The sequence below is a fragment of the Dipteris shenzhenensis genome, chromosome 7, assembly GCF_047967505.1.
Source record: "Dipteris shenzhenensis isolate YYH24624 ecotype China chromosome 7, Dip_SZ_1.0, whole genome shotgun sequence".
NCBI classification, from domain to species: domain Eukaryota; kingdom Viridiplantae; phylum Streptophyta; class Polypodiopsida; order Gleicheniales; family Dipteridaceae; genus Dipteris; species Dipteris shenzhenensis.
The window spans coordinates 59,607,205-59,617,305 of NC_141602.1; the positions used below are offsets into that span (position 1 = coordinate 59,607,205).

The following is a 10,101-nucleotide window of genomic DNA, read 5'->3' on the forward strand; positions in this document are numbered from 1 at the left end:
TCTGTCTCCTCGAAGGAGTAAGGCTGACTATCCTACCAACAACTGCCTTGTTATGTAGAAGGTTCACTGCTTGTTATATCTTTTGTTTATCAGTTAGTGATAGGAGAACTTTGACAATTGGGGGAGTCGAGGGTGTTGCCATAGAGCCCCTTTGGCTAGTCGCCACAAAAAATCCAATCATCGGAGAAAACAAGAAAGTTGCACCATTTGCTGAGAAAAGAATTAAGGAACTAGGAGAAATAGAACCATGCATTCTTAGAAAGAGCAAGACAGAAACTCCACTAGAAGGAGAGGATCACCACACACCCATACGCCAGCAAAGAAAAGGAAGTGCCTACTGAATCGTCGAAAGAAGCGATATAATATCCTTATTTCAAAGGGGAAGGAAAATGCCAAGATGAAGGCACATCCCCAGAGTACTTCCGAAGTTTTCCCTCCTTTGAGGAGAGCTAGTAGGTCACCAATGGAGGTGGCTAGGTCGGCGTGCCAGCCCAAAGGACAAGGGCTGACTTAGTGAAGATGATTTGACATCCATTGAGCCGCCTACACACCCTTCTTTGAGGCAAGATATTCGAGATTGCCTACTTGTGATCTACATGATCTTTTCTTTTCCCTCTACCTTGTTTTGGAATCCCCTCACAAGGGTATTGATGGCATGAATGCTTGGTGTGTGAAGAGCTTGGAAATGGTGGCAAGAAGCCTGGTATTTATTTGAATGGTTTAGGTGGTCTCAAAAGCCTATTGTTGCACAAAGGAGATCTATACCCAAGATATGGTTTTTGGGGAAGAGTGTTCTAATTTTGGTTTGTTTTATAGTTCTAAATATGACTTTGGATGATGGGATCATATAGAAAGAGCACTCCATCTCTACAATAGTCCAAGTTCAAAACAAGCTTCAATTTACCTATGACGTGCTGCTGCATTTGGTGCCTCAAAATCTTTTGTTTCAAAGATAACGATGCATCTTCTCCAAGCTTTAATGTGTGAAGCTCAAAAACATTTGTTGCCTATATGCAAACTTCAAAGGCAATACTATCTTCACCAATACTAATGATGCATCCATAAAGAAAACAGTTCTTCAACAAGACACAAACACACACACATCCTAGCCATGACACTATATCTTCTATACTTTTTTAATCAAGTCTTTAATGAATCATTAAATACTCTACTAACTTGCTAAGGATAATGATTGTCGACTAGTGAGTAGAACAAAGAGGAATCTCTCTTTTGGTCTTCAGAGGACGATAATATATTCTTCTTCTTCTTCTTCTTCTTAAGGCCAAGGAGATGGTGGAGTGGGTATCCCATGTACACGTCACTATTTTTTGCTTTTTGTTGTTAAATGTATAAATGTCATCACAATAGAAGTGAATCGTACATATACTACCGTGATTATGGACGGAATCTGCACCTCCAACCTTTGCTGAGGCAAAGTTAGGGGTATCTTTTGGAGCCATCCACACTTCAATACTTTTGTATGTCCTTTTCTATTACTCTTGCATTAGACACTACAATGGTGACACTACTAGCATTGCCTTCTTCCCCCCAACATTCACTAACCAAGCACCATACATATTGAGGCTCGTATCCACATTGAAATCGGGAATGCATTAGCCATTCATTAGACATAAAATTTATAATTAGCCAATAAATTGAAACTATGTATCCTTGGTCTATGATCAAAAGCGGCTATGCACTCCCAGATGTAAAACTTGGAATTTGCTTTTGCTATCCTCCCATGGGAAACCTCCAATTTTATTTGCATTGGGATTATCAATTCTCTCTTGAGACCGCACATGGTTAGTTGGTGGCACAACCATGATGTTCTTTGTTGCTGATGTGAAAAGAGGGTTATATATGTAGAGTAACTAATTATTGCACATGCCTGAGAGGTAGACCCCTTATTATTGGTTACATAATTGCATGTGCCCAAGAGTAGACCAGTTGTTATTTCTTCATTTGTCTATCCTTCAAAGCTTCCTTACCTATTAATGGACCACCTACTATAGCAATTAATGACACAAATGACACAAGAGACAATGCACCCATTATTTCACCTACTATAGCAATTAACGACGCAAATGACACAAGACAATGCACCCATTATTTCTCGACACCTCTTTTTATGTGTACATTCATGTATCCTTCAAAGCTCCCATGCCTTGCATATGAAGGGACCACCAGCTATAGCAATTTGATGACACAGAAACAATGCAAGCCCTATTCACATACCATGTGTTCCCGAAGGAAATATATATCTTCATCCAATCGTAAGTGGAAGACCAAAGGAAAGAAGGGCAACTTTACACAAAAAAATTCCCAAAGAAAACATACCACACTATATTTCTTGAGGACACGGCACCCATGATCTTTGCAAGTAGGTGGAGATGAAGTAACCATATTCATCTCTGCAAGAGTGAAATCCTGGACCTGGTTTCAATTAGACAGTTATCAAACTACCAACGCTTTTTGGCAAATAATTGCTGCAGCTGACCCGCCACTCTACATCCATGCCACAAAACATATAGCAGAACCAAGAAATGGCATCATGCAGCCGAGTAAAAAATTATTCTGCAAAAAGCAAACCTGGAAAATGAAAATAGTTCAATGGCACCCTCTGAAATGGCAGTGTCATGTTTGCTACTGAAGTCAGCATGGCTTTAGTTCACAGACCAGACAGAATTTAGGCTTCATACCCCAGTTGTTACCCGCTAAAAATCCTCCATTTTAGTAACAAGCCTGAAATAGGAACAAGAGCCTGGCTAACAACATGGCCTAACAAATTCCAAAATTTTCCAGTTGCAATGTCCTCCCCTCAGGACAATTCCTGCCTTGATTCAAAAAATAGAACATTTTCCACAGAAGATGCAAACATCCACCTGGAGTAAGAACATCAATAATTGTGTTATTGTCTAATTGCGTAGCCCACTCGTCACCAGGAGTAAGAACAGCAATAATTGTGTTCTCATGGATTGTCTGTCTACTCATGTAGTACCAGGCACCCCTCCTGCTCTGAAAAGGGGAAACTGCAAGTATGAGAAATTTCACTTTTCACGATACGTTTAAGCTCAACCATGCTGATAGTTATTGCTAGTTGAAAAGCTACCACAACAAAATTCATCATATAATCTTAAACTTGCCTTTTGACAGAATGGTGAGGAACGGGAATATTGAGACGTGAAAATTATCTTCTAGAGCAGCTTGTCTACGTGTACCGTGCCTTCCTCATAGTCGCAAGAATGGTAACAATTGTGCTCTGCTGCATTGGCTTGTCTACTCATGGTGTACACCACTCACAACTAACAATCTCCTGGGCACCCCTCCCCATGCCCTGAAAACTGTAGCAAGAAAGTTTTATACAGTGCGTATGAGGGGGGAATGGACATACCATATTTAAGACAAAAGAGTGCACAGCTGCAACCAAACACGAAAGAAAACACATGGATATACACGATAGAGAATATGCGATGATAAAACAATGTCATTAAAAATGAAAGTAGGACCAAAACACAGCTCCAGTCAAAGCCTCTTGATACTAGAGGGGTATTGGCACGGTGTTCTTACAGTAGAAATTCATTTATGTAAATCACTCACAGTTAGTTAACTGGTTCCGATAAGAGAATATATATGCAACTCAACTTCATAGAGAGACTTGTCATCATTCCCTACAGTCTGATCTCAAATTAACCCACTTAAAATGGAGTGTTACTATGAACTTCCCATACCTTTGCATGCATCTCTTCACATTGGTGGCTTTGCTCTGCGTTTTTAAGATCTTATGTCACCTACAGGAAAAAATAAACACATTCAGTCAGAAGGAAAACATTTCAATCTTTTTAGTTTGCACATTCATATCTGATCTCTCGCCGAAAAGCCTAATCATATCAAATGTGCTTGATAAATATTTGTTTTCCCCCCAGTAAATACTTAATAAATTTTTGTTGCGCATACACGTTGGACAAAAAACATACTGGTAGCTCCATATCGAGAAATTCTGCCTGGTACCAGCAACACTTCATGAATAAAAAGAGGACTTCTGAAAGCATGGCTCCTATTAGAGAACATTTTTCACAAATCCATGTGACGCTTCAATACATTTGGCTATATGCCTTGTCCAACTAATCACAAAATATCACGTTGTGCTTTGTTTATGGACCCTGCAATAACAAAGACAAACGAATCAATGAGAACCAACAAGCAAGGAATTGTGGATATAACAACCTCAAACTGCCATAGCGAGAACAGGTGACTCGCTTAGAGATTATTTACCTCTTCAAAATGCACTTTTCGGAAAACAGGGTTAGTGTGAGTACAATACAGAAGCTCTTCAATGTCGACCTTTGAGTTCTTGAAAGTCAAAGTTTTCTTGAATTTGCGTTCACTGAAAACCTCTACTTCAGCCAAAAAGACAGCATTTACTGGTCGATGGTCTGAAAGAGTTGACTCCTCGCGCCTGTATGACAACTGCCTCAATCCCTTTCCATGCCATATAATGCGGTCACACCTACAGTTTTAATAAGCAAGCATTTGAGCAACTAGCCAAACTCCCCCTATCAATGCGTGGAACATTTAAATTTTAAAAACGACCATTTTCAAACATACCAAGCTGGAGATCGCCGTTTTTCTCCAGATTTAGTGTTCTCTCCAGAGTAACGTTCAGAATTTATTTCGTATTTGTAAGTTGGAGCAAATGATATAGCGCCTTCATGCCATCCTTCGAATATGTGCCCTTTTGAAAATTCTTTCCACAGCTACAGCTCAAGAGTACACAAGCAAGTTATATCTCACGTGCAAGTTATATCCAAGACATGCTATTTGGTGAAGATTCAGCTGCATTTTGAAATCAGTCTCATTAAATTCACCTGGTCTTTACCAAGAAGAGCTGTCCAGTCCTCTCTGGCTACAAGAAACCGGATATCATTGTCTGATAGATTAAGGCGATAATTCAAATCTCCAAGCCAGATAATACGGCTGCTAGACACAACATCATGGACGAACATAAACAACATCGCATGTTGTGCAGAAGCCCACAGCTACTAAAGAAAGATACCAAACACACATGCAGTAACAACTCTTTCAGAGCAGTCGGTCAATTGCAAACTGAAATTGGTACACAAAAACTTACTCGTGTCCCCAGATTGTCTTTGGAACTTCCGTATCAGCTGTCTTGGTGGTAGGAAAGTGTGTTCGCTTCAGTATTTCCATGACATCAGCATTTCTACGAAGTTCATCGCCTTCTTTATCTCCAGAGGTCAGGTGTGTACAGATGAAACAAAAACTAGTTTGATGGAGCACCATACTCACGGAGACAGATCCCTGCATCCCCAACGAACAAGCTTTCAGTAAATGCAAAAGTGCAGGCAAAGCTTCATACACACTTTTTTTTGTGAAATCCATATTTCTTTATATTACAAGCAGCAGTTCCCAAAGAGAGAACTTGCATTACAAAACATCAGAAAATTTCAATATATGACAAGTAGATAGAGGAATCTATCTAATGAACACTGAGCCAATCATAAAAGCTTCATACACACACTTTGTTTATTATAGTGAAATCTTATATTTCTCTGTGGGAAACTTCAGAAGAGGTGAAAACCAACCATGAAGTACAAAAGTAAAAAGCTTACAAGTAGGCCCCTGGGAAAAGCCAGGAGGCTGGCTGAACATGTGTATAATTTATTTATTTATTTGGAGCAATGGATGGAGAGAGAGAGAGAGAGAGAGAGAGAGAGAGAGAGAGAGATTAAGTCCTCTGGACACCCTTCAGGATCTACGGGATTCGTGACAACTATCAAAATGAGAGTAGTTTGTTACATAAAAAATTCTGAGAAAAATCTATATAACGCTTGCTATGCTATGCTGCAAGCACGTATTTAGGTAACTGCTGGCCTTGTCGAGGACTTTGTTTTGGTGTCCTACGATTTCCTTTGTGTAGAGATGCGCGCGCACGAGAGAGAGAGAGAGAGAGAGAGAGAGAGAGAGTCTATTAAGACCAACAGGTCTATGCGACAGCAGAAAGCCCAGCTAAAATGTCCATTCGGGGAGGGCACAAAGCAGCTCCCAGGGAGTGCATGAAGCAAATCCGAGTTATGTCACAGAGAGAGAGAGAGAGAGAGAGAGAGAGAGAATCAGCATTTATGTCATCCATGATTTCTTAGGAAGGTTCATAGCTATTAACCAGAATAGGGATAAACATGCAGCATGTGCCTGACAGAAGGATATCAGATGGGTGTAAGATGAGTGAGGGCAGATGCATACATTACGAGATAAATTAAATGCATGCATACATACATGTACATACATACACGCAAGTACGTACATATGTAGAGAGAGAGAGAGAGAGAGAGAGAGAGAGAGAGAGAGAGACACCGACCTTGTTTCCCAAGCAGCCCATCAAACCTAGGCCCACACAAGAGACAGTCAAGTTGTGAATGTAACGCCGTAACTTTCTGCGAACCCAAACAGAGATGTGTATTCCAACCATCTGTTTACTGGCAACACGAACATAACGTATACGTCTCTTCACAGGATCATTTAAAGAGGAAATATCCCTGGAAAATGGTGACAACAAGGGCCTAACAAGAGAATCATCCTCTGCTGTTCCACCATTATTTTGGAGATCACAAGCAGAAAGCCAGTCTGGAGGTTCTGATTCTGTCCTTCGCACCGTGGGGTTCAGACCAATCCGCTCTGTACTTCTGTACACTTCAAGTATGTTTTGCATGGCATCAGGAGCAGTTGGCTCATCGGACTCTGATCTTGAACCAGATGGGGACAACTCCAGAGGAATATAACTAGTCTCCTCATCAATTACTATGCGCTCTGTATCAATCTCTGCATCTCTCAGAAGGATATCAGAGGCATCAGATGCCTCCTGTCTCGAGGGTGAAGGAGGGGCGCTGTGACACTTACACTTGCTTCGGTTTGCTCTGTTTAACGTCTCACGTATCAAAGCTTGCCACTTGATTGCACGTCCATTATCTTCAGCACCAAAAACATTCCCCGCATTTAAAGGAACAATTTCTTGGAAACTGTGAAGTCACAAGTCCAGAGTAAGCATCCATCAAATCCGATAGATCACTCGGTGATTGATCTTATATTACTACGCTATTCCAAACAATTTCAGCCCATACTGAATCTGTAAGGGGGGTGATGGGTTTAGCAGTCGTAATACCGCAAGCAATCGAGGGCTACAGGAGTCGATGCCTACCCCACAACATAGATATCGGCGGGATCATTCATCTCTAACCAGCCTTGCAGTTCCAAGTGTGCGGTAGGGGCTCTCCCTGCGACATTCCACGTGCCAACAGCTATCCTGCAGAGAAAGGCAACGTCAAAAGCTTGGACTTGGACAAGATGTGAGAGATGTAACTGTGGCTGCTCTGTATAAAATGTTTTTACAATTGTACCGCAATTCCTCAGTGTCGATATACTGTCTATCGAACGTTTCTGACTGGCCTCTCCTTATTGTAGTGGGGCGCCTTCTCAGTGCCCCATCTGGAAAAGGAAAAGCACAAGGACCCGAAGGTTTACCCCGACTTAGCATGCAATAGAACACACCGAATTAACGTGGCCAAGCGTTCTAGGCCTGTACATAGCACGGCAATGAGAAGAAACTTCCAAGTTCTCGACACAAACTAGTGTCAAACAAAGATCCATCAACACATGCATGGGAAGGCTTACCATCCTTTCCAGACAGCAATGAAGAGACGTTGCTAGTTGTGTGACCGCGTGAATCACCTGATTGGGTATCTGCAAGCGCACCTCCATTAATGTAGTAGAGGTAGCTGGCTGCCGACAAACTTTGCAAACAGCTCAATTTGATTGAAGTGAGGGATGGAGCACAATTTCATGATCTTCCATAATCGCAAACCTTACCATAATCGCACTCGCTTTCGCTTTCCGTATCGTCATTTTCAGTGTCTTCGTGCTCATCCGCACTGAATTCGTCTCCATCGGACTTGATGTTTAGCCATTTCTTCATCAGCATGCGGGGCCATAATAACTGCAGGCAGTTACATGCGGAGCAACTGAATTCAAGCCAGCTGCTCTCTCGACTATATTGTAAGTCTTCCATTTTGAAACAGAGATGTACGCTATCACCTGACACGATGCTAAGGAGCTACATCCAGGTTTCCTACAGCAGAGGCAGGGTACTATCAAGACTCCTCAGACTACATCTACCTGATGCGAAAAGTCATACGACGAAAAAGTTGAAAGCGTACCTCTCCACGTTTCTGCTTGTTCATTGGAAGATTCGTCATCCACACCAGGACCTAGCCAAGAGATTTGCTGAAATCACGAACGAGAAGCACACGACCACCTCATGGTGTAGAAAGTCGCGATGAGCGATGAGAACTCTTTGAGCCACTAGATCATTGGGTAAATTGCAGATTTTTGTTTGCGATACACAAGGGAGAGTGTGCACGTTGATCCACTACCGTCTTTCAGATTCAGACTCTTGTAATGGTGGATCTTTCGTCTAGAAATCCTGCATCCTTCGATGCAAGCAAAGCTATTAGAAGTCGAGAAGTGGGAAGTATGCATGAGCTTGTATCTCGTGATTCTTGTCTCTACAGACCCGCCCAGCTTGAGAGGATTGTCGGAAATAGCAAAGCCGACGGTTGTCGGAAATAGCGTGGATGCGAAAGCGAACCCAACGAGACGGTTCCCGATTTAGAGGCAACTTCGGAGATCAAGCATTTATTGTGATTGGGCCGTGCCAAATTCGCAGGAACGGGGCAGATTGAGTTGTGCACAGCTGGAGGTACAGGAACGAGGAAACGATAAGACGGATCGATAAGACTGATCTGAGGAGGCGATGAGGGGAGGAAATGTACACGGATGTGACCTAAGAGTGTGCGAGGCGGGAAGGAGTTGCGCAATCGTGGGCGATGAGCGAAAGCCAAGGCAGGAGGTGGAGGAATGGTGGAGAAGAGCTATGAAAGCGTAATCTTGGAGATGGGAAGGAAAGGAGGGGAGATGAATGCGAGGCAGAGAGGTGTGGCTATGGCGGAGGGTGAGATAATTATATTGAATTCAGAAGCAGCAGCAGCAGAAGAAAAAGTGGGCGGTCGCAAAATCGGAGCTTTTGGGAGCTCGCAAAATCTCGCATTTTGGAGCCCCCCCCGCGAAGACGACGGGTTCAGGGGCGTTGCCCTCCACGTCACCCCACGCCCCTGCCCCCGTTTCCGCATTTGCGCCTCCTTTATTTTTATTTGAAAATTTCTACATATTGCCACATTAAAACGCCCCCCCCCCCCCCCCTTTTTCTCGCCACGTCACCCTTTGATTTGGTTTCCCCTATCATCCCTCTTCAAATCAGCTTTCGACGTTTTTGTTGAATGATTCCCATCAGCCTAGAAGCCTCCCCATTGGTAGTACAAAGAGAGGCAAGCCTCGCCCACAAGTACAGACATCGACTATCCACTTACTAATTGTATGCCCCCCCACGTAGACCTTACTCTTCTAAGCCGCGTGGGTTGATTCCAGGTCAAAGATTGCGAAAGAAAATTGGATTGTGGGATAGGAACATGTGTGGTGCCAAAAGAAGTTTTAGCTACTTAATTGTAATTTGAAATGTCACATTTCCCTCATAGCAGGAAAAGCTCCAAGCCCTCAACAGATAGCTTTTATGGCCCATAAATAACATCATTAAGACTCCTCATTTGTATTTCCTTTCTTTAGGGGTTTCTTACATATAAAAATAGCCCTTACCAGTTGTGTGGAAGGGGTAATAAAGACCCTTAGTCACATTTTCTTATTATATCCCACTATGAACTCAAATGCTCCCTTTTGAATTTCCTTTTCAAGAATTATTGTTGAGCTTCATTCACAAATGAGGCTTTCATTTACACTTAGCTTTCCATGGAATCTTACTAGGAATGAGATAAAGGAGGCCAGCCTTACTGGGGATAAGGACAAGGAGGAACTAGATTGATATAAGGTTGAATTAGTCTGAATTGTTAGCAACATTTGATAAACACAAACACAAAAATCCAACCCACACAAAATCTAAATTACGCCTTACAAAACAAAGATCTCTAGCCATTATTTTTCATTCCAAAGATACATAAGTCTATAGCTTCAAAAGGTGGC

The 10,101-nt window shown here is 42.3% G+C and overlaps 1 protein-coding gene across 4 annotated transcripts; it reads right to left on the reverse strand.

Annotated features, from left to right (window-relative positions):
- Positions 1-2,388: 2,388 nt before the first annotated feature.
- LOC147900592 (type I inositol polyphosphate 5-phosphatase 1-like) lies at positions 2,389-8,978 on the reverse strand. 4 transcript variants are annotated; one of them, XM_087376837.1, is made up of 15 exons: positions 8,229-8,978; positions 8,107-8,140; positions 7,882-8,008; positions 7,687-7,755; positions 7,413-7,500; positions 7,214-7,318; positions 6,377-7,034; positions 5,129-5,319; positions 4,866-4,974; positions 4,606-4,754; positions 4,273-4,507; positions 3,975-4,160; positions 3,729-3,788; positions 3,144-3,341; positions 2,389-3,015 (listed from the first exon to the last, which is right to left on the reverse strand). In XM_087376837.1, exons 3-12 carry the CDS (start codon positions 7,991-7,993, stop codon positions 4,152-4,154), a joined length of 1,725 nt encoding a protein of 574 aa, XP_087232963.1. In that variant the 5' UTR covers positions 7,994-8,008; positions 8,107-8,140; positions 8,229-8,978; the 3' UTR covers positions 2,389-3,015; positions 3,144-3,341; positions 3,729-3,788; positions 3,975-4,151. The 4 variants fall into 4 exon arrangements, with proteins under 4 accessions (XP_087232963.1, XP_087232962.1, XP_087232961.1 ...); XM_087376836.1 differs by lacking the exon at positions 8,107-8,140; XM_087376835.1 differs by having other exon boundaries at positions 7,882-8,140.
- Positions 8,979-10,101: the final 1,123 nt, after the last annotated feature.